This window comes from Notamacropus eugenii, chromosome 3, assembly GCF_028372415.1.
Source record: "Notamacropus eugenii isolate mMacEug1 chromosome 3, mMacEug1.pri_v2, whole genome shotgun sequence".
NCBI classification, from domain to species: Eukaryota; Metazoa; Chordata; class Mammalia; order Diprotodontia; family Macropodidae; genus Notamacropus; species Notamacropus eugenii.
In genome coordinates this window covers 202,154,722-202,180,199 of record NC_092874.1, presented here as the reverse complement: position 1 = coordinate 202,180,199, position 25,478 = coordinate 202,154,722, and the positions used below count along the sequence as shown (strand labels likewise).

Genomic DNA, 25,478 nt, shown 5'->3' with positions numbered 1-25,478 from the left:
TTCTCCCAGCAAAAATGATTCCAAAATTTGGAGGGGGTGGGGGGGGAACGGGCGGTGGCGGCGAGAATGGAGAAGAAAAAGCGTGTTTGTGTCTTGACGGGGGGGGGTGGGTGAGGGTCTAAGAATTCTCCTGGAGACGTTGTGTGTGGAGGGGGGTGGTGGTGGGCGGAGATGAGAGGCACAGGAATTTATATTTAAACTTCCTTCTGCAACTGTCTCCCTACCCCCAACCAGCGGCTTTTACCCCATAGTCCCTCCGGTCTAGCTTTATAGTGGTGAGGACCCCATCAGCCTTGGACAGACAAGGGGCAAAAAGAAGCTGCTAACCAGTTCCTCCCCCTTTCCTTTCCTCAGTGAAGGTTCGTCCGGGGTTGGGGGAGAGACAGAGAGAAAAGAAAAAGAGAAAGAAGTGGGGGGAAGGATTGGGGGCGGGGTAGATTCTCCCTCTCCCGCCCCCCATATCGTTTCTCATCTACAGGATATTTGGTTAACTCAGAAAGCCAGATACGAGTCCAGTGCCCGGGATTGCCGATCGCTCCAGCGCGTTTACTGTAGAAGGGAAGCGTCCGAATCTCCTGAGCTATGTCCTCACCTTCAGCGCAAGTTTCCCGGAGAGCCTAGGCGTGTTTCTTTAGGCAGAGAGAGACAAGGAAACCGGGGGTGGCGGGAACGAAGGTAAAAGATTAGGGGGCGACCAGTCCCTGCCCCGCCGCCTCTCGGTGCCCCCGTGGCCTGCCTTCACCACTTCCACCTCCCACCCCACCCCCACTCACCCAGCTCAGCCCCCGAGAAGACGCAAGGAGAAAGGGGTGTTGCTTAGCTCAGCCGAGCTGCAGAAGTTAAGAGGAGTTGCTGGATGCCTTTGAGCTGCTGTACTTCCCCAGAAGCGGGGCGAGAAGCAGCTGTGCCTTTGAGGCTACCTCCCTCAGCAAACCCGCAGCGTGTGTGGAGTGGGGCTGGGTGGGGGTGGGGGGGTGGGGATGCAAGAGAAGAACTTGAAAGTGTGTGAAGGAATCAGAAGCAAATGAGAAGGGAGGAAAATAAAAGAAAGTGGAGACTGCTGAAAAGACTCAACCGTGGTTGCTTTTTACCCCGTGTGTGCTCCAGATACAGTGTTTAGGTTTGGGTTGTTTTGGGGTGGGGTTTTTAGGGGCCCTTATTTTTAAAGCCACAACAGCTCTCCCTTTCTCTACTATCTATATATCTCCAATCCCTTGCTGGCTCTTATGGGCATGAAACACTCTTCCCGCTGCCTGCTCCTAAGGAGGAAAATGGCGGAGAACGCTGCCGAGAACACCGAGGTAAGGAGGCGAGAGAGCCAAGGTCCTTGGCGACCCCGGCCGCTCAGATCTGGAACCACTACGCTGCCGCTGCCGCTGCCGCTGCCGCTACCACTACCGCTGCTCCGTTTCAAGTGCCAAACTTTCCCTGGCTCCATCCTGCTTGCTTCTGCTGTTGCTCTCTCTCTCTCTCTCTCTCTCTCTCTCTCTCTCTCTCTCTCTCTCTCTCTCTCTCTCTCTCTCTCTCTCTCCTCTCTTTCTCTGTCTCTCGTTGGGGGTAGGAGGAGGGAGAAGAGAAAACGAGGCAGTGCATGTACTAGTCCCCCTCCCCCTTGAAAATGCAAAGAAGCAGATATCACCCCCATCACCCTCTTATACATTAGCCTGCAAGCTCTCCATCCTCTTGTTTCTGGCTTTGCGGCTCTCTGGCTGCAGGTCTTTCTCTTCTGTTACTCTAGGCTCTGCATATGTTTTTTTGGGGGGAGGCAAGACAGGATGAAAAAATCAAGTAGTCAGTTTCTCCTGCTTGAGGTGGTCGAGCTCTCTTTTGATTTATCCCTTCTGGGTTCTCAGGTCCTCACAAGTAGTCCTGCGGCGGGAACTGAACCCAGAGTACTCTGGAAACTACTTCAGGACCACGGATAGGTCCTTCCCATTCAGAGCCAGGACTGGGAGCATTACAAGTCTGTAATCCCGGTTTGGTCTAAGTGCTTCAGCAAGTGGGAATAAGGGTGGGTTATAGCTAGAGCTTCCTTCTTCAGTACCAGGGACAGCACTCCTGCAGTTCCCTGGAACTTGGGGGCTGGGAGATAGGGCTGGAGTTTGTGACTGCAGCTACTGACTCCATAAACGCCTGGGACTGATGTCCCCTGCAGCTCTATTTTTGTTCTCTTCCCCCACTCACCTCCTCTCCCACTCCCCTCAATTTTATCTTCAAGTCTACCCGGAGCACTAGTCTCCTCTTACGAACCAACCCTTGGCCTGTGATTTCTCCCTACAAGCAGCTCCTAGCTAGAGTGGCGAGCGTCACTGACCTTCACGTCTTTACAACTGTAATGAGTTAAGGGACATTAGGGCACCTGTGGTCATGAATGGGGTTAGCTTCCCGGAAAAGCGCGGCATACGAAAGTTGGTGAGGGCTTGGGGTATGAGTGTGGAGACTGCCCCCTTACTTGCCGGCAGGAAAAAGGAAATAGAGAAAACTCCAGGCTCTATTAATAGCTTGTAATCCAGTAGGGCTGCCGCACATTTCATATGTTGCTAGTCAAATTCACTGGGAGGGGTAGGGACCGGGAAGAGAATGAGGGAAGTATTTCTTAATCTCTTCCTCTTATTCCTGTAACTCTTGCTCCTTAACACCTACAGCAACCCCATGTAAAGCACTCATCTCGATTTCTCCGAAGAGGCTGCAAGGGACCCAAAACCCTATTCCCTGAAAGATGCCAGAAGCAGCATGTATCTGGGAATTGTCAGTCTTGAAATACACACACTCCGGGGGCTGAAATGTGGGAGGAGGGGGGAGGTGCATGAATGCATCTGAGAGGTTTGTCAGTAATAAGGTCTTCGTATAAGGTAGATTCTAGGATATCAGTCCTTTTCTCGCTCCTCAACCCCCAAGTCCTCAGATAATTAATTTAGAAAATGCTCCACCTGCTAGATGGTCGGAATGATCCTTCATGTATGCCATCTGTTTCATATACATCAAGGAAGCAAAGCTGCGTTGGCTTCTTTACTAGCTCTTTAAAGCTCAGTCTCTCTGCTTGCCCATCCTTGTCTTCTTGACATTTGTAGCAGAGGTTTCTAAAAATAGCGCAGAGCCCCGGACTGCACCTCTGTAAAGTGTGGGCCAGCCAGGCACGTAGCGGGACCCAGCCTCCAACAGGCTGCTGGGAGGCGAAAGAAGGAGGGGGGGTGGAGGGGGTTGTAGAGCGGTGCGCAACGCGAAAAGGGGGGAGCGTCAGGATGCCTGAGAAAGAGATTCTCAGAAGCTACTGCCACCATCCTTCCCGCCTCTCCTCGTTTTGTTTTTAAAATAAAGTTTCCGCTCCTATGTAAACTCTCTCCACCTCCCCATCTTGGATTCGCAATGTCTGGCTGGGAAAGGGCGACAGCGGATCCGATTTCCGCAGTCTGCATTGGGTAGATAACACAAAAGCAACAACCCACCTTAGCTAGGGTTGCGAGGAGGGCTATTTTTACTGCCTCCTCCCGTCCTCTTCTCCCTTCTCCTCCCCTCTGTCCCCTCCCTCGCTCTCTCCCTCTCCTGCTCCGCCTCCCCCGCCTCCCCCCCCCCCCCCCCCCCCCCCCCGCCCCAAGCGCCTTTCTCATCAGTCGCACACTCAGGCTTTGCTTAAAGATTGGATGAAAAGAGCACCTACTGCATAGAGCCAGCAGATCGCTGGTGTACCCCAGTGCCAGGGGTTGATGGGCTGACTGGCAGCCAGGGCTGGAGCAAGCTCCAGTGGATTCGAATCAGAGGGTTCAGTTCTTGTTATCTTCTATTGGCTAGAGGCAAACTGTCTTCCTTATAAGCATGGAATGAATCAATAGGCACCTCGTGATGGTCACTTGGTCGCCATCCAAGAACTACTTAGTTATCTTTCTAATGAGTTGGGTCTGAAGCAGGAGTTTCCCTAGTGCAATTCCAATGGCTTGTTGTGAGTTCCTGTGAAGTGGGTGGGGTCTGTGAATGTATTTTTAAAGGGTGACTAGAGTGAATGGAAATAGATCGGGAGGAGGAGCTGTAGGGGAGAATCTGAAGAGAGAGAGGAAGAGTTGGAAGGAGTGGGAGGGAATGAAAGAAAGTGAATTAACGGGGAGGGGGCGGTGAAAGACCACTCCAAAATAGTAAAACACCGGCCTTGGAGTTTGGAGACCTCGGTTTGAACTCTTAGCTCTATGTGACCTTGGGCAACTAGCTCACTTACTTTCTCTCAGTCTCCTAGCTTCAGTTTCTCCGTTTGTAAAATTGGAAGAATAATATTTTTTTACAACCCACCTATCAGAGTTGTTTCAAGGATCAAGGGAATTAATAGTATTTAGTAAGTGATACAGCCAAATATAACTCTGTTAGGAACGGAGGGAGAAACTGAAGAATTAAAATACCAACAACTTCATCGTACAGTCCTTGCCTGATCACTTGGCCAGTACACTGAAAATGAGACTTTTTATGGCTTTCCCATGTAACATTGGACAATCTTGAATGATGTACTGGAATTGTACATTAATTGACCCATATTTAAGTCCTAACTCTAGTTCTGATATTCTGTGTGACCTTGGGCAATTCACTTAAAATCTCTTTGAACCTACTTTTCCACATTTGTAAAATGGGGATAACAATACTTCTACCTACCTTGCAGGACTGTTGTAAAGAAATTACTTGGCAAAAATAAAATTACTGTGTAAACGTAAAACAGCTCAGTATAATGGATATAAGTGTTGATTTTGGGCATCTGGTTGACCTGGATTCAAGTCCAATCTCTCACAAGACTGGTTGGATAGGCAAATCAATTGATTTCTTAATGCCCCTGGACAACTCTCTGGGGTTCTATATTACAAAGAAATTCTGGTATTCATGGCACAGGGGTTTTCTGCAACATAAGTTTTCTACACTGTAGAAGTCACAAATCTACTTTCCTCTCTCCTGCCTTCCTCAAATGTAAATGTGAGTTATTATCACTCTTTTCAGGCCTCAGCTCCTCCAGGCTTTATGTAAATTATAATTTTCACCTAAGACCCCCATATTAAGAGTACCTATATAAGGAAAGCCCAGAACTGTTAAAGAAACTTGCCCAAAACCACACAAACAGAACAGGGAGTGGGATGCCGGTCCTCTGACTTCAAGCCAATTTCTTCACTAAACCATGTTGTCCTCTCCCCTTACCAAACATAGACTCAATCTGAACAGACTGTAAGCACCAAAGGAATCTGGTTTTGCTTAATCTTTGTGTGCCCCCTCCCCTTGTCTTGGCACAGAGCTCTGGAGAGGATAGGCACTTAATCATTATTTGCAGAATTGAGTGGAATTGTTGAATATGAGGAGAGCTGTCCAGAGATCTGAGAGTAGAAGGGCTTCTGGAACTGTAACACAATGAATGAATGAATGAATAAATACTTTTTGGTTATTCATACTCCTTTTTAAGATCTGACAATTAATGACTCCTACTGTGAGGCCTTCATTTGAACAGAGACAAATGCATTAATCACAATCCACAATTCTGAACTATGAAGGCTAATGGTCCCTTCCAAGCTGCTCTTTGCTTTACTGAGGCCCAAAGAATGACTGGTGCGTTCTTGTCAATGATCATTGCTTTCTCTTTATCAAGGAGAAAGGGAATTAACCCCTAACCCTCTCCAAGAGGTTTAAAACTGATTTAGCAAAAGAATTGCTTTGGAGACCAGATTTGGAAGCATTTTGAATATTTTTTATACTGACCCTTTGAATTTTGGCTAAAAAAATATCTAATTTGATGAAAGGGCCTGGTACCAAGTGAAACAGGCAAAGTGAGGAAAATGGGCAACAATTCTTTAAACATGTCAAGGGGATTCTATTCTCCCATGGTATAATCATCAACAAGTTACTGCTGTGTTCTGCGCTGGGCCCCCAGGGAATAGAAAGAGTGAGATCAGCTCTGTGCTCTCCTGGAGCTGATAGTCAAGCAGGGGGTTAAGTCATACACATAAAAGCATTATTAGTAAAAACAGAGCAGAAAATAAGAGATAAAACTTATTCTAATGCTTAAAAAATGCCTGGCCTGACTAGTAGCATGAAGCTTTAGACAATCTTCTTCCAAATCCTTAATTTATAGAGGTCAAAGAAATGACTTGTCCAAGATCACATAACTAGGTAATGGCTTAACCGAGACTCAAACCCAGGTCTCCTGAATTATAGTTCAGAGATTTTCCTACTGAATCTAAATATAATGTAACATGTAGGATCTAGGCATGATTTTATGGGATAAGAGAAAAGATTTTAAAAATGGAATTCGTACTTTGAACTGAAGTGTGTGGGCTTACCCTCAGGTTTTAAAGGTTGTTGTTTTTCTCAGTGGGAGTAGACTGAGGCAGGACATCCGCCTGCTTCTGTATGTTTGATCCAGTTTTTTAAGCATTGCTAATAGTAATGATATTTCATATTTAGGGACTGCTGGTTGGTGAAGTGGATAGAGTTCCAGGCTTGGAGTCAGGAAGACCTGAGTTCAAATCTGACCTCAGACACTTGCTAGCTGTGTGATCCTGGGCAAGTCACTTAACTCTGTCTGCCTCAGTTTCTTCATCTGTTAAGTGAGCTGGAGAAGGAAATGGTAAACCCCTCAAATATCTTTGCCAAGAAAATCCCAAATGTGGTCACAAAGAGTCAGACATGACAATAACAAAACTCATTTTTGTATAGTACTTTAAGGTTTACCAAGTAATACCTCACGAAAGCTCTGCGAGTTAGGGAGTACAACTGTATTACTTACATTTTACTGATGATATACTCATCAGTATGAATTTGAGTGAAGGAATCTGGTATCAAATCCTGACTTCCACTTACCTCCTGTGAAATCTTGGACAAGTCATTCAAATATTCTGGGTTTCAGTTTTCTTAGTTTATACAATGATGGGGTTAGGCTAGACTAAGGTCCCTTTTCATCGCTAGGTCTGACTGTTTTTCTACAAGCTAACCCTGTCTAAGCCCATTGTCTAAATCTGTCAAGGAGGTTAATAACACTTATTCTCCCAATACCATAGGGCTGTTGTGGCTTTGTGAAATGCCACATAAAATTGAGATATCATTATCTCCCACTTTTCTATTTCTGCTATTGTAATGATCTCCCCATCCAAATACTAGAGCTCAAAGTCATTCTCTCTCTCTCTCTCTCTCTCTCTCTCTCTCTCTCTCTCTCTCACACACACACACACACACACACACACACACACACACACACATACACACACACCACAAGCATTGGTCACTCTTGCCTAATGGATTCCCCAGGGTTGGGGAGTTACTGGCATTTCCAAAGCAAATGCATTTTCCAAAGAACTCTACACTAGGTGATATTTATCAAACACAGCACTCTAGTTGCATCTAGGAGAGGATTTGAATTTCTCTTTTTTCCATAATACCATGTGAAGAAATGAAAACTCTTTACACCTTACTTACACCATAGTGCTTACTGTACTGGCAGAAGTTCAAAAAAAGAAAAAAAACTGTGTAGTCCAATAGTATATAACCACCAAGGTAGTTGGAAACAAATATATTTTAATGTAAAGTACAAATATTTTTATTATACTTTTATGTTAGCAAAGACATGGTGATCTTTGATAGAGGGAATATAATCCTTTTGTGAAGGGGACCTTCACAGGTCACATCCATGTCTTTGCCTTTTAGCTGGCAACATCTAAACCATGATTGTTATGGAAACTGCACTAGATTTGGAGTCCCAAGCCCTGGAATACCAGCCACTATTAAAAGTATGGCCTTGGTAAGGTACTTCATCTCTTTGTTTCTTTAATTATAAAATGAAATGGTTTGAAAACATGATCCCCAGTGTCCTTTCCTGCTCTGTAATCCAATGGTTATACTATCCTCTTACAGAAGATATTTGTCCTTTTGTCAAGAGCAATTTCCACAGTCTCAGGGTAACCTACTTAAACAGCTGTTAAATCAGAGATCTCTGCCTTAGTTCTTTTTTAAAACAAATTTTATTAATATTTTGTTTTTTTACATCACCCCGGTATCCTATGTATTCCCTCCTTCTCATTCTTCCAGAGACATATAACAAAGTGTTGGGGTTTTTTTGAGAGGAAGAACAAAAAAAAATGTCAGCACAGTTGACATTGAAAAAAATCTGAAAATACTTGCAACACTTGTGGACCTCCTGCCTCCACAAAGGAGGAGGTTGGGGGTGTCTTCTCATTTCTATTCATTTGAGTCCACTGGATCTTTATAATTTTCTTCATTTATTTTTGGTGTGTCATTTTTCCTCCTATTTATATTGTTGTGGTTTCTGTGTATATTGTTTCCTTGGCTCTTCATTTTACTGCAAAGCAGTTTGCATTCATGTATCATAGTTTGCTTGGCCATTCCCCAATTGATGATTATTTACTTTGTTTCTAATTCTTAGCTATCATAAAAAGTACTGCCATGAATATTCTTAGATTATATGGGGACTTTCTTCTTATTGGCTGCCTTGGGATATAAACTCAGTTATGGAGTTTCTGGTTCAAAGGTTATGGGCATTTTGGTGATTTAATTGCATCATTCCCAATTACCTACCAAAATGGTTGTACCCTTACATAACTCTACCAACCATGTATAAGTGTACCTATCTTTCCACAACCTCTCCAAGATGGATTGTTGTCATTTTGGGACCATTTTTGCTAATTTGCATGGTACAAGGTAAAACCTCAGGATTGTTTTGATGTGCATTTTTCTTATTGTCACTGATTTGGAGCATTGTTTTCCACATTGTTGTGAATAATTAGAATTTCTTTTGAGAACTGTTTATTCATATACTCTAACCGTTTATCTATTGGGGAATGGCTATTGTTTATGGGTCTGGATATCAAACAATTGTCAGAGAAATTTGATACAAAGATTTTTTTTTTCTAATTCAATCATTTCCTTTTTCATTCTAGATGCATTAATGTTGACTTTGCAGAAACCTTTCAGTTTCAAGGTCCCTCTTCTGCTTCAAAATAGTATTATGCTCCTTTGGGTTACTTTAATCTTTTTTTCAGGTGGTCCTGTTCCTTCAGACTCTTCCTCTTGCCCTTGATTGCCACTTCTTGTCTAATATTTCCCCTTCCTCTCCTCCTCTTCAGTTAATTCTGTTTATTAGTTTTTAAATTTTATTTTTTGTGCCCTTTTCCAAAAAGGATTTCTCTTATTCTTTTCATTATCTACCTTCTCTTTATTTTCTGATTCATGACCACTATAGTTGTCCAGTCTCTCTCCTTTCTCTATATTCATGCAATCAAAGCTTCTAAGAAAACCATTCTACACTTGCCCCTGTAGATACTTTCTGGCACTGTCTTGAAGGACTTGCCCCATGGATTCCCCTTTTCCACTGTGCCTCATTTCCAGAACAATTCCAGTTATTGCAGGTGACAAGAGGACACTGCCCCTCCCTTGCTACATTCCTAATTATGTAGCCCACCACTGATCTGAATCCTCTCTCATTAACTTTTCTTTCTTTTTTCTATATTTTCCTGGAAATCTCCTTCCTGTGTCCATGCTCTCTTACTCCTCCAGTTGCCTGAGCCCAGGAGTTCCAACTCCTCCCCCCCCTCCCCCCAGGACAATCCTTGCCTTCTTCATTTATTCACTCCTCCTTCATTTCTACTTTTTGGGGTGTTTGAGAGTCACTCTCCTCAGTGTTGGTTTTCTTCCCTTTTTGGTTTTTTTAAAAAAATTCATTATTTTATTTATTAGATAAAATTGCATAAAAATGTTGTTTCTGAAAATGTTTCAAACTCTTCCTTATCACTGACCATTTCTCTTTCTATTTATTTATTTTAATGAGTTCCATTGCTTGGAACACAATATTCCCTTTCTTCCTAATTTTTTCTTTTTTGTGGGGGTGGAATAGTCTTGTTGTACTTGAATGTCCTCTGTATTTGAAGATTTCTCTTCCAATGGCTTACAGAACTTGCTTCTGGACTGAATTGTTAAATTTAACCACTGGGTGTCTTGGATTTAAGTTGTCCTGTTCTATTCATTATTTTTACTGTGCAGAATATAAATTCGGCTCTCTTAATCTTCATTTCTCTTTTAAACTACTCAGGAATAACATGTTGTGGTTCCATGTTCTCAAATTCCAAAGGGTCCTTATTCTCATCAAGTGTTGGATCATTTCCCCTTATTTTTCAGGATTTATTCATAGATGTCTGAGCTCATTTATTAGATCTGGAGTCTATGTTTCCTTCTGTTGCTACAATTTTTTCCTATTGATTTATCTGTTTATGTTCAAGGTCTTTGAGTTTTCTTCCTCCTGAAATCTTTGGTACTTTCAGTCTCTCTCCTCCCACCCACCCTCCATTTTCCTTATCACTCACTTTCTGAATCTCTCCCCTCTGATTTTGTTTCCCTGGGGTGCTGGATCTCAAAGTGTTTCAACCTCCTCCCACACTGGGAAATTGCAGTTTAGCAGTCTAGGTCTTTGCCTCAGATGACTTTTTGGTGGTCAGAACCTGCTTCAGCCAGTTGCTGTGCTCTTTCCCTCAGGCTTGGTGGAATGCTCCTCAAACACAGAGTGTTCTGACCTGGTGACTTATCCCACTCCTTCTGTTCCTCACTTCTCTGCTCTGGTACCAGCAGTTCAGAGCCTGTTTTCCTTGGCGCTGGCAGTTCAGGACTTTCCAGCATTGATGCTTCTGTGTTGCCACCCCCAGCAGCGGTTTGTTCCTGAAGGGCTGTGGCCAGGCTGGCTGTTAAAACCTGAGCAAACTTCTGTATCCTGTAGCTGGGGTCTCCCTAGCACTGAAAAGAGGAAGGGGGACAAGACTGCGGAAGTGGATTTTGATGAAGACTGTCAAATCCTTGGGTCTGCTGGTGCTGCCTCACTGCTAGTAGGGAGGGAAGTGGGAGAGGGATGTCGAGTGAGCGCAGGGTCAGCGCACATCAGTTGCGGGATTGTTTTTATTTTTTTAACCTTCTTCTTGAGCTCTGGGTGTCCTAGAATAATTTCTGTTTGGGAGAGGTCTGAGCAGTCGTGAGGATCAGATAAAATATCTACTCCTCCATCTTGTTGCTCATATGACCCAGAAGTAGCTCTGCCTTTGTTCTCTGGTCAATTCTTTTACATGCAAGTGTGTAGGTTGTCATTATTGTATGGAGTCTTAGAATAATTTAATCCAAGTATCTCATTTTACATATGAGAAAACTAAAGTTTGAAGGGGTTACATAGCTTGCTTTGGGGAAGATAAGCTAATTAGTGGAAGAGAAAATTGAACCCAGATCTTTTGACTCCTATAAATGCAAGTTTGTAGATTAATATAACTAGAATTGGAGGGACCTTAGAGCTTTTCTAGCCCAGTCTTCTCATTTTCCAGGAAACTGATGAGAGAAGTTAAGTGGTTTGCCCAAGGACATAAAGCTAATTCATAACAGAGCTATAAATTTAATTCAGATCTCTGCATCCCAGTGTTCTTTCTACTACATTATGCTTGGAGCCTATTCACCCCTCTCCCTTATTTCATTCTCAGAGGAAATGGGGATAAACTGACTACCATGTTTTCTTGCAACTAATTGTCATGAATTCATATATCTTCATATTTTCTTTTCCTTCCAAGCTAAGTCTCTGAATCTATTTTATGTCATCTTGTGTTTTTGTTTCCTTTGTCTAGCTAGGAGACAGTGAGGATAATTTATCCTTCTCAACATCACCAGCTTTTTTGCCTACTTCATATGGAATGGGATTTTTTAGTTCACCAGCTATAAGATTTCCCTCAAACACTAACACTGTCTATGGAATATTGGGTGACTATTTGCAAATGGTTCAGATTTATCTGGTGTTTCTATCCAGTTTAAAAAAGCACTTCCCTCACAATGATCTTGAATGAGGTAATTATTGTTCATCTTATAGGTGAGGAAGGTGAGGACTAGAAAGGTTAGGTTACAAGTGTCAGAGCTGATGTCTTCTGACTTCCTGTCTGATCTCTTTCCATTATAATACTCTGCTCTCTTTAAACTAGTATAGGTAAGTAGGACAAAAATAATAATATAAAAACAATCATGATGATAGCTAACATTTATATAGCAGCTGATACCTGCCAGACATTATGTTAAGTGCTTTGTATGTAATTATTATCTCATTGGGAAGTAGGTGCTATCATTATCCCCATTTTACAGATGAAGAAACTATGGCAAACAGAGGTTATTATATATAGAAAGTGATCATTCTACTATACTTTGCCATGGTTAGACCATATCCTGAGTACTGTGTTTTGTTTGGAACACATATTGGGAATTACTTTAACAACTTAGAATGTGTCCAGGAGATGTTGAACAGTATTGGGGACTTTGTCATATGATAATTGACTGAAAGAACTGGTGTGTTTCATTCTGGAGAAGAGAAGATTTTGGGGGTGGGATGGGGCATAGCAACTGACTTCGATATTTGCAGGATTTCTATGTTGGAAGAGAGATTGAACTCATCCTTTAAAGGCCAAGGTAGCAGAACTAGAAGAAATGGGCAAAAATTTTAGAGAGGCAGATTTAGGTTTGATATAAGGAAAAATATCCTAATAATTAGAGTTATATAAAAAATGCGACATTGGCTACTTCAAGAAGTAATAGGTTTTACTTCACAGAAAGTTTTCAAGTGGAGCTTGGATGGCAGTTTGTTATCAGTCTTATTGAATGGATTTTCATTCAGGTACAGGTTAGATTAATTGGCCTCTGAGGTCCCTTCCTGCTCTATTAACCTGATTTTGCGAGACAGTCATCATTGTCAAAATGTTAGAGGAAAATTGCTCAAAGATTTCGAAGGAGGAAGGCTTAGACAGTTGGTACCAAAATGATAGTTATGAGAAAACATCATGAAGGTAAAGGCCTAGTTGGGATTTACAAAAAGTGTACAGAGACTAAGATACAATTATTGCTTCCTCAGTGGATGAAGGGGAGCAGTGGTATCGATTCTGCCAAAGTTACTTCTCTTTGGTTTTCAGATTAGATTTTATGTTTTTTTCTAGCATTTCCAACACTCACTCCCCTCACATTTTGCTAAGGCTGCTTTCATTATTAATTTGCATCAATTTTTGCTTCTTTTGTTGGGGTTAGCCAAGAGCTACCATTTTGATTCACAGAGAATGCTGAGAAATTGGTGAGTCCCTTCTCTGAGACTCACTTGTAAGTTAAAGGTGTTGAACTAAATTACCTTCAGACTGATCTCATTATTCTAGGATTCTTTGAGCATGTATATTCAAGAACAGAGGAAATCTACTCCATAGTGTTAGAGATGAATTGGTAATTCGCTATCTGTGTCAACTTGGACAAGTTCCATTTTCTTTCTGGGTCTCAGTGCCTTCCTCTGTAAAATGAAAGTATTGGACTAGAATGATAATATCTTTGCTCCCTTTTAGCTAACATTCTAAATTTTACATTTGTGGATAAATGAAAGTTTAGTGTATTTTAAGCATTTAGGAGTAGTAAGGTAGAGGAGGAAAGGAAGAGAAGAAATCAAGGGAGAAAAATATAAGGTAGAAAACAACATAGATCTCAGAGTAGCCTTTTTCTCCTTGTTTTGTTCCTCCTCCCATTTTATTTTCATCCTCACTCTGCTACCACCATGACTGCTGTCTTTATCAATGGCCTGGCTTAGTGGAACTGTGGGACTGGGAAATGCTGGTGGCAGAGACACGATGCACCCCTTTCTACCAGTCTCCTCCCATTTCTTCCCTAGCCCCAGAATCCCAGCACTTCACCTGTAACATATTCTAGGTACCAAAGCCCTGGTCCTCCTAATGTGATAGCTGGACTTTTGGCCAGCTCCTGCTGGGGCTATAGTCATTTGACAAAGTGCAGGGTCATCTCTAGACCCAATGTTAAAGTGGGTTAAATCTGTCTTTGATGCCTATTTTCTCTTCTGTAGCCTAATCATAGAGTAATAGAATGTTAGAAACTTGCAAACAATCAACCAATCAAGCGTTTGTTAAGTGTCTGCCATGTGCCAGGTAGGGTTCTAAGTGCTGGGTATACAAATTCAAAAATAAAACAGATTCTGCCTTCTAATGAAGAGATATATAGCCTGTGCAAATAGGTACCTACATAACAGATGAATGGGAACCTTGAGGGGAGATAGATGGAAGCCCTAGCAGCTGAAGGAAGCAAGAAAGGTCACATGCAGAAGGTGGCACTTGAACTGAGTCTTTAAAAACTCCTAGGGATGCTAGGAAGTAGAGGGGAGGGGAAGAACACTATTCCAGGCATGGAGGGGAGGGGGATGGAGTGGAGATAGTCAATGTCAATGCACAGAGGTGGGAGTATTTTGTGTGAAGAATGGCGAGAAGGCCAGTAGGTATCGATCATAGAATCTACAGAGTAAGAATAATGTGTAATATTAATATTAATGCACAATATAATGGAAAGATAGGATAGAGTGAGAGTATGAACTGTTTTAAATGCCAAACAGAAAAGTTTATATTTTATCCTAGAGGTAATAGGAAGCCAATTAAATTTATTGATGTGGTCAGATCTGAACTTTAGGAAGATCACTTTGGCAGTTGTGTGAAAGGTGGATTGTAGTGGCTAGATGGGGTGGTAGAGGCTGCCTTCATCTGGGGAAACCAGTTAGGAGGTTATTACAATAGTTTAGATAACAGGTGAAGAAGGCCAGAAGGGGTTTATGGTGTGAGTGGAGAGGAAGGTGTGTATGCAAGAGTGAGGAAGAATAAAATTTGGTAATTGATTAGCTACGTAGAGAATGAGGAGTCAAGCATTACGTGGAGGTTGTGAACCTGGGTGACAAGAAGGGTGGTGGCACCCTCAACAGAAACATAACAATTTAGAAGAGATCGGTGTGCTCACTGGAAAGGAGAGTATTTTGGACATGCTGAGTTTGATATGCCAATAGGTCATCAGCTTCAAAATGTCTAATAGGCAGGTGGTAATGTGAGACTGGACTTCTGGAAAGAAACTAGAGCTGGATACATGGATCTGGGAGTCATCTGCATAGAAATGATAATTGATCATCAAGTGAGATCATGTAGAGAGAAAAGAGAGCCAAAGACAGAGTCTTCTCAGTGCATCTTCAATTAGTAGGTATGATATGGGTGAGAAGCTGTCGAAAGAGACTGACAAGAAGCAGTCACATAGGAAGAAAAACTAGGCAGGAGTGAAAGTAGTGTCAGGAAAACCAAAAGAGGAGAAAATGTCTAGCAAGAGAAGATAATTAAAAGTGGCAAGTGTTTCAGAGATCAAGAAGGATGAGGGCTGAGAAAAGACCATTCAATTTGGCAATTAAGACATCATTGGTAACTTTGGAGGGAGCAGATTTTGTTGAATGATAATATTAGAAATTTGAACCAACTAGTCCAATCCATTCATTTATATAGATAATAAAACTAATACATAGAAAAGAATATGACCCTCTAAGGTAACACAAGGACAGGCAACAGATGAAAACTGCAAAGGCAGATTTTGACTTAATTTAAGGGTAAACTTTCTAACAATCCCAGCTGTCCAAAAGTGAACTAGGGAGGTCTTCAAGCCTTGATGGCCATTTATTTGGATTGTTGTAAAGCAGTGGTGTGTCAGATACAAACCTCTCTCTGAGGGCTGCATACTGACTTAGAAAACCACAAGTTAACATTATCTGTGTTGTATTGCATTTTTATGTATTTTGTTAAACATTTCCCAATTGCATTTTGGTCTGCTTCATGAAGCACCCTGGAGTTTTGCTGTCTGCTTGGGGCCATTGGTTGTAAATTTATATCTCTGTTCCAGAGTTTCTAGTCAGGTTTGGGTTGGCCCCTTACAAATGAAATTCCTTCATTTTAGTGGAAGAGCTGGGATTTAAATAAATTCAAGTCAGTACAACAAATGTGTATTGTGTTTACTATGTATAAGGCATTATAGAGAGCTCTGAGATTATAAGGACAGAAAAAAATATTCTCTATACTGAAGGAGTTTATGTTCTGGGGGTGGGGTAGAATATAACATGTACATACTCAAAGTATATACAAAGTTTCACACAAGATAGTTTCAAGTGGGAATAACCAGTAACAACTGGAGGGAGTGTGGGATGGTGGGCTTCATGTAGGAGGTGGCCAGATGTCATTTTCCTTTTTCCTATGCCTCACTAAAGGAGCTATCCCCTGGCTACTTCTCAAAGAGGCCTATTCATTGGATGGGCTTTAATTCACCGTAAATGAGTTCCTGAACAGATCTTGGCCTAAAGGGTCCATGGTCTCCCAGTGCATCCTGGGTCATCTCTAGTCATCCTGATGAATATCTAGTCACTGGATTCAGATGGCTCTGGAGGAGAAGTGAGACTGGTGACCTTGCACAGCCCTCCCTCACTCAAAACAGTCAAGTGCAAGTCATGTCATTATTTCTCTGATGGCATGGTCTTCTTTGTCAATGAAGGATGAACACAGCAACAACCTGGAGAGAGAGAAAGAGAGAGAGAGAGGGAGAGAGAGAGAGAAAGAGAGAGAGAGAGAGAGAGAGAGACGGAGTCGGACAGAGACAGAGACAGAGATGCTGCTGATATGGGGAGAAAGATAAGGGTCAGATGCTTCATGGTAGCCTTGCCAGGTAAAATTGGAATCTGCTGCTGATGTGGACTTTGACAAGTAGTTATGAAACCCCTCAGAATAGAATTCAAATTGAGAGAAGTTTACAGCCTTTCAACTCCATTTGGGGACCCACTGGATGATGCCACCCTGCTGCCCCTGGGGAGAATTACCTGACAGAAGTCACACCAAGCAGTATGGATAGGGGTTCTTGGTGATTCACATGATTCCAGGGGGAGGTGAAGAAATGGGTTGCATCCACAGTTATGTACTTCCTTCTTTGTTAATCAGCATTTGATTTGGTTTTAAATTTTTAAAAAGTTATTTTTGTAAAGAGTGAATTTATACACATTATGTGACACTGAAAAAGACAATGCAGTTTTAGAATAGTATGCTTAGTTCTGGATGGGACATATGAAGTCTATGTTGAATCTAGCCTCTATTTTCAATTACCATTCACCCTCACCCAACACATATGATCAGGTGCCAAGTTGTGTCATTGCTAGCTTCACAATATTTCTCATATATGCCTCCTTCTCTCTGTTCACTCATAAAGCTACCACCCTAGCTGAGGTCCTCATCACCTCTAGCCTGGATTATTGCAACAGCCTCCTGATTGGTTGCCCTTCCTCAAGTCTCTTCCCACTCCAATTTATCCTTAACGTAATTAACAGTGATTTTCTTTAATAGTAGATGCAGCCATGTCACTCCTCTTCTCAATAAACTCCAGTAGCTTCCTATTGCTTTAATTTGTGGTATATCCAAACTGGCCTTCTCTCTGTTCCTCACATATGATACTACATCTCCTGTCTCTGTGCTTTTGTCCTGGCTGTCCCCTATGCCTAGAATAAGCTCTCTCTTCACCTCTACCTCATAGAATCCCTCTAGCTCTTCAAGACACAGTTCAAGAATCACTTTCTACATGATACCTTTTCTAATCTCCAACCCCAACCCCTCTGTAATGCCAATGTGATACCAATAGCAGCTGCTGTGAATATGCATGTGTATTTCCAGGGTAAATTCACAAATATAAATAACTCTCTTCCTCAAAGACAAAACCAAGATATTTATTCGGATACCAAATCTACCATGGTGACAAAGAAGTTTGAACACACCACCAATCCAAGGAGCACCAACATCCCCTAGCCTTTTTTCTGTTAGGTGGTCCCACAAACAAGTTCCCCTAGGCAGAATTACCAGAAATTACACTCTCACTCATGCTAGCTGCTCTGCCTCAGCTCTGCCTCCTCTCTCAACTCTGTCTCACTCTCCCTTCCTGTTCCAGTCATTGGGAAAACTTCTCCCACCATCGACTTCAAGTGACTCAAGCTGGGACTGGGTCAAAGCTCAAAGCAGGTCACATGGGCCTATTAAGGGGCAGGAAAGATCTTCAAATTCCCTTAACTTTACACCCTCCACCTACAAATACTTGTGCCCTCCCTCTCTAACTACCTGGTATTTATTTTGAATATACTTTCATATATATATATGTATGCATATATATAAATACATGCATATATATACATATATAAATATTGCCTTTCATGATAGAATGTAAACTCTCAGATAAAAGAGATTATTTCATTATCTTTGTACCCCCAGAGACTAATGTAGTGCCTAGCCCAGTGTAGGTGCTTGATTGCACTTTGTTCTTGAAGAGGACCAAAATGACATCACTATGTTGGAGTCAAAATACAGCGCGTCTGACTGTGACTGATCAGATCAATATGAGCTTGGAAGGTTCCAACACAGAGGGCACAAATAGCCCATATGAACATTTGGGGTGGAGACATCTCTAAATCTGTGCATCTCACATTTCTTTTTAGCTACTGTGATTTGCTTCTCTCATAGGGCATGATGCCTTCTTTGATGTGGCAATGCCATGCTGAGTGCCAGCGTCTCTCATGACACACAATTGATTCCAAAGTTCTTCAGAGAGACCTTGAGAGTGCAGAGTAGATGCTTAATAAGTTTGTTGATGGGCTAATTGATGAACCCTACTGTACAACTTCCTGACAATCCAGCCTCTGTTTGAAGACTCCTAGTGCTGTAGATTCCACCATTTCCAGAGGCAGCTGCTTGAGTGTAGAGACTATGTCTGATATTTCTTTGTATTCCTCTGCTGGGTATATGGAAGACACTAAAAAAATAGCTGATCATTTCTTTTCATGGCAAGACTATTGCACCGGTAGTTCAGAGATATGACTAGAAATCCTGGTTTGGGTATTTATGATCTGTTATGATCTTAGGCAGGTCCCAATTTCTCTAAACTTCAGTTCCCTGGTCCTTAAAGTGATATTAGCATAGATAACCTCTAAATAATCCTTCCAGCTCTCGCAATCTCTGATATTTTAATTAGATGGGAAGCTGAAGAATACAGTGGGATTTGACTAAACTTATACATGAAACTGGTAGTAGAATTGGTAACAAAATCCAGTGGTCAGTTTTACTTCCATACTCACATGTAGAGAGATGTTGGGGACATGTTGCTGTTCCAACATGTCTGATTCTTCATGATCCTGTGGACCATAGTTCAACAATGCTGCTCATGGGGTTTTCCTGGCAAAGATACTGGAGTGGTTTGTCATTTCCTTCTCCAGTGGATTGAGGCAAGCTGAATTTAAGTGACTTGCCCACAATCACACATTTAGTAAGTGTTTGAGGCCAGATTTGAACTTGGATCTTCCTGACTCCAGGCCCAGTGAGCCATCTAGCTGTTTCTGGGTGTGGTGATATCGTACTATTTATGTAAGCAAGCAGCTAGGTGGCTCACTGGATGGAGTACTGGTCTTAGAGTCAGGAAGTCCTTAGTTAGAATCCTACCTTAGACACTTACTAAGTGTGTGTCCATGGGCAAGTCACTTAATCTCGGTCTGCCTCAGTTTTCTCATCTGTAAAATGGGGATAATAATAGCACCTACCTCCCAGGCTTATTGTAAGGAGTGAAAGATTATTTGTAAAGTGCTTTGCAAACCTTAAAGCAGTATATCAAAGGTGTTGTTGTTGCAGTATGAGGGAAGAAATATGTGGTTCAGATAAAAAGCCAGCCTGGGTTAATAAGTAGGGAATAGTTCAATAACACCACAAGTAAGGAATAGTCATTAGCAAATTCATTAATTTCATACTTAGATCATCTGTTTCCTTTTCATAAGTCTATTGCAAAATTATTTGCTAGTTTAAGGAAGACCCTAAGCCTTTTTGAGCACCATCATTCAGTGAAAAGATAGAGTAAAGCTGGGAATTGTGCTCAGTTGTAATAATGTTTAATTTGCACATACTTAGAAAATTCAAGTACATTCTCTGTTACTGTCAAGCAGTTATAACTTTAGTATACTGAGGGAGTCTCGATCCAGTGAAACAAATGAGTATAGCTGATAATAGAAATTTAAACTGACACTAATTAATTTGCTCATAATTGTCTCCTCTTTACAGATATTAACAAAGTGTCATCTTTAGCATGAAACAAACATATGTATCATATTAATTTAGTAGTTCTGCCCTCCCCAATCAAAGGATTCTTTAAAGTAGATGAAGGTGGGTGTTATAACATAGATGTACATTGATGTTAAAATTATAAGTTAACCCTTAACTTTAAGTATTTATTTTTAAAAGGAAAAAATCATAGATGAAGGTAGAAAGGGTTACAGTGTTGCTAGATAAAAAAAACCTTATGTAGTGAAATGATAGTATATATGTGTACACGGATTTGTGTGTGTGACTATATATATGTATATGTGTATACACACATGCAGGCATATATATGTATATATCTGTAGGTATTCTTTATATAGGTGTATCATATCTATGTTGTGTATATGTAATTATACATGTATTGTAGTACACAACTATATATGTTATCTGTAGCTATGTAGATACATACATCCACACATGTGAGTGTGTGTAGTGAAGGTTCTGGACTTACTCTTTCAGATTAAAGAAGGCTTTATCTCTTCCTTAGTATTCTAGGGGTATTCTTAAGGGTTTGGAGGTATTTTTCTCTTTTGGTTTATGCCCTCATTTCACAGTGAGGGAGGACTGTGCAAGGGCATCATCTTGATGTCATGATGCTCTTTGAGAACGAAGGACAAACACAACCTGTGAGTGAGTAGCTGTTCTCCCCTTCATCCTCCTTCTCCTTCTCCTCCTCTGTTCCACTCCCAAAAGCTGCCTTTTTTCCTCTGAGTTTACTGGCTACATCTCTTGCTCAAAGATCAAGCCTCAAGTCCTATTCACTCTGGAGCTCGTAGACTGGACAAGTTCCCACCCATCTAGCACAGAGTAGATTTAAATACTAGATAGTAATTGTTTTTTACCCAGCAACCCTGAAGGTCTTCTCTTCCCAGTTTAATTTTTTTTTTTTTGAGCAACTACTTAAAGACGCCTATTCATTAAATGGATGTATCTCACTCCAAGTGAGAATGCTATAAGACCTTAGCCTGAAAGGGCCAGGGTCTCACACTGCATCCTGGGCCATCTTCAGTCATCTTGATGAGTATTGGCCACTGAACCCAGATGGCTCAGGAGAAGAAAGTGAGGTCAGTGACCTTGCACACCCCTCCCTCACTCAGATCAAAGTCAACTGCAAGCCATGTCATCATCTTGATGTCATGGTCCTCTTTGAGAACAGAGGACAAACACAACAATCATTTCAAGGTAGTACTAACACTGTTAACTGTCAGTGATGAAAGGCCTATTCCATTTATTCCTTTTATGAAGGGGTAATTACTTAAAGATAGAGCAAGAATAGAAGTACAAATACTTCTTGTCAGTGCCTGGAGACTGTTTCTGAGTCGAGTGATCTCAGACTGAACTCAATGTCTACATAGCATTAGCTCCACCAGTGTCATGTCCAAATGTAGCATAATGATTGGATGACTCTGGGTCTCGAGGTATTGTTAGGTTGGGTCCTGAAGACTGTTCCTCAAAGCCTCAATGCTAAACCATTTGTCTGCAAAAACAGGCTCCTTAGGTCATATCCATCTCCAATCTCCTTTATCTAGAAGCAGGAAAGACTGGACATAGCAGAGGCAGAAACAACAGAAGAGCATCCTGCCCTTGGCTTGATCTTCGCTCCAGATGAGAAAAAGCATGAGGCCCTTGGGCCACCAGGAGACCGTTAGCAGCTTGTTCTTCTCCAATGCCAGCAAGACTAGAAAGAGTCTGAACTGAGAGACCCTGGATGGACTAGTACTATTTTGAAGGTTCCTCTGGTTCTATAGCTAATCAGAGACTAGCAAAGCCAAAGCAGTTAGACAATGTCTATGCATGCTTGTGATCTCGCCGAAGTCCTTCCATTATACATCATTGTGCGATTTCAAAAACTGGCTTTGCAGCCTCTTCCATGTGGGGGAAGACCCCCTCCCATTTCATATTATTTTTATGTATTTATGTAAATATAATGTTCACACATGCATATATGCATATATTGGCCCAATAGTTCTGTTCCTGAAAATCTGGCTTCTCTAAAACCTGTGTCCTATAATTGGGGTTTTTTAATTTTATGAAAGTATAATTTTTCATTTCAAAGAGATTTCATTTTAGGGATTTAGCCTATATTTGGATCAAGGTGACATGTATATTTCTACCATATAACATATGTATTCCTCTATACCTTGGTGCGTTATACTCTTACTATTGTGAATGTCTTTTGATTCGTGTGTAAATTGGATTTAAGTGAGGCAGAGTTGCACGAAGTCGTCAGCCTCACTCTCTTCTCCAGCTTCATCATACTCCAGTGGCAGGATAGAGTCAAGACAGCTGGCAATGGCTCAGGATGCAGTGAACGACCTTGGCATCTTCAGTGTCTAACCAAGTTCTAAGTGCTCCACATCCCCTGCTTCATCTGCCTTCATGGCCATTGGAATAAATTGTTCTCATTCACCCATTCCACCAGAGGAAGTCTTCACATGCTTGGGACAGATACACCCCTAACTCACTAATGGGTTTGAGAATCCTTGATTGCCTTTAACCTCGTTTGGCCTGTCTGCTGAAACAGTTTACTGGTATGTGGCCACTGCGCATGCTGCAACTTCTTGGAGGCACAGATGAGAGTTAGGTGGAACAGGTAGACACCAAAGGTGGAAAGAGCCCCAAAAAGGGCACGGCCGACATCACACCATCCATGAACACACCCTACACTCCACTTTAAGTTTAGTTCTCTACCAATGCAATCAAGCAAATATCACGATCAAGTGAATCATGAATCTTTTGGTTTCCCAGTGTGTATAAGTTATTTTATACTATATTAAGTGTGCCATAGTATTATGCCTAAAAAATGAACATCTTAACTAAAAATACTTTATTGCTAAAAATTTCTAACCCTTTTCTGAGCCTTCAGTAAGCCATTACCTTTTCGCTGTGTGGAGGGTCTTGCCTTGATGTTGATAGCTGTTGACTGATGAGGGTAGTGGTTTCTGAAGGTTAGGGTGGCTATGGCAATTTCTTAAAATAAGAAAATGAAAATTTACTGCCTGGTTTGATGTTTCCTTTCACTTGGACATTTAGAGGCCATTGTAAGGTTATTAACTGGCCTAATTTCAATGTTGTCTCTCAAGGAATAGGTAGTCCTGAGAAGAGGAAGATAGATGGGTGAATGGCCAGGTCAGTGGAACAGTCAGAACATACAACATTTATAGATCATTTGCCTTCTTATATGGGTGCATTGTGGTACTCCAAAACAATTAGAATAGTACCATCAAAGATCACTGATCATAGATCACCATAACAGGTATAATAATAATTACAACAATAAAAAAGCTTGAAATATTGCAAACATTGCCTGAATGTGACACAGACACATGATGTGAGCACATGCTATTGGAAAAATGGCCTTGTTAGACTTGTTCCATGCAGTATAGCCACAAACCTTCAATTTGTAAAAACAAAAACAAAACCTAATAGAAAAACACCACAGTATCTGTGAAATGTAATGAAGCAAAGTGCAATAAAATGAGGTATGCCAGTATTCCTTCTCAGTGTTGATTACAACCTATGCTAGCACTCGGAACATGAAATCCTTGCCAATATCTTTTCATAACTCCTCCGTTGAGAATTCACCAGGACTATCTTCTTTTGTTTAGTTTTAATGATATTTTATTTTTTCCCCAATTATATGCAAAAAGAATTTTTAACATTCTTTTTTTGAGTTTTGAGTCCCAAATTCTATCCCTCTTTGCACCCCCCCACCCCAAGATGGTACTTTGATGTAGGTTATACATGTACAATCATGTAAAACATTTCAATATAATTCTTTTTTTTTGAAGTGTTTCATGGAGATGTCCATCTGTTACCCTTTACCCTTCCTGAATGACTGGCTCGCTTGTTTTTCTCCTCACACATTTCTTGGGTAATGCCTTTTGAAACTGCTTCAGATCACCGAAAAATGGTAGAACTTGTTTACATTCATCTTGGGCTTCCTATTGCTGTTTAGGAGTGTTTGTCATTTTGATTCTTTTGAGGTTGTGGAGTTTAATGTTTCATACCCTAATGTAGCCACATTGTACACAGGCTTATATGTATAGCTATATATTTATGTGTGCATGTAATATATATGTATAGCTCTATATGTACATATAAGCTACATATGTCTGTCTATCTAATTTAGTCAATCAACTAGTATTTAAGTCAACTAGTATTTGACTTAATGCCTAATACTATGACCCATTTTTACTATGCATCAGGCATAATTTTTGCTCTTAAGTAGCTCATAATTGAATGGGGTAGACAGCATGTAGATAATTACATGCAAACAAGGTAATTTCAGGGGGAAGTCAATGGCAAAGGCTTATTGCAGAAGATAGGACTTTAGCTGAGATTTGAAGAAAGCCAGGGAAGTGAGGAGGTAGAGATGAAGAATGAGAACTTCCATGCAGGGGGGGATAGCCAGTGTAAACACTTGGAACAGCGAGTGAACAATATAGGTGCTTGTCTGCTCCTTTTGAATGGTGGGTAGGATTGGGTGATTGGCCATGAAAGTTGAGGCTAGCACAGTGTGGGATCCATTGAGATCCCTGAGATAGTGCTAAGTTACAGTACTCCAGCAGCTACATGGATCTTGATTGCTCTTAATGTGCACAAATGTTGTATACATGGGGCTGGAAAAGGCAAAAGGGGAGAAAAGAGAGGGCTGGCCTTTGAATTAGGAGAGCTGGATTTGAATATTAGGTCTGACACAGCTGTTTGATCACTGAAAGATCATTTAAACACTCTGAGCCTCAGTATTCTTATTTACAAAATGGAGCTAATAATATTTGTATAGTGCTTATGAAAATTATGAAATTGTACTTGGAATAGTAAGTTATGCCTTAGAATCAGCTTAGCATTAAAGCACTACCTGCCTAATGAGGTTCTTGCAAGGAAGATACTTTTTAAACCTTAAAACCCTATGTAAATGTGAGTTTTGTTCTCATTACTACAGGTCTGTGCTCAGGGCTATGGTGTTTGCCCCAGGGAGAACGTAGAAGTATCACAGGAATTCAAGCTGTACATCCACCTCTTTTAATTCTAGGTTCTAATCAGAGAAAGGACCAGTGATTGACAACATATTCCCTGCTTCCTTTTGAAGGATCTCCTTACCCTCTCATTTTATACTTGGGGCAGGTGATAGAGTCCTGGAGAGAAAAATACTCAGTATGTACCATTTAATAAAATGTATCAATTAATCAAAATTTAATCAAATTAACCAAATAAAAAAATTTAATCAAATAGTAACTAATGTATGAGGTTATAGGTAAGAGATGGACCTGCTTTTGTGGGTCAGGAAATATGACATAGGAGAAAGCACATAAAATCTGCCTTGGGTCAAAGGCTAACTCTACCACTTACACGATGGAATCTTGGATTGACTTCAGCTTTCTTGAGCTTAGCTTCCTCATCTATAAAATGATGGGACTGAATTAGATTAAAGGTTCTTAACCTGGGGTCCACAGACTCATCAGGGATCTATGAACTTGAATGGGAAGAATTATATCTTCA

General features: G+C 41.2%; 1 protein-coding gene across 1 annotated transcript in view; it reads left to right on the top strand.

The window, feature by feature from the left end:
• Positions 1 to 1,226: 1,226 nt before the first annotated feature.
• PRMT8 (protein arginine methyltransferase 8) overlaps positions 1,227 to 25,478 on the top strand; it is a 170,198-nt gene continuing 145,946 nt past the window's right edge. The window contains exon 1 of the mRNA XM_072650330.1: positions 1,227 to 1,301. Within this exon, the coding sequence (XP_072506431.1) occupies positions 1,227 to 1,301 (75 nt within the window). The remainder of the gene's footprint in view (positions 1,302 to 25,478) is intronic.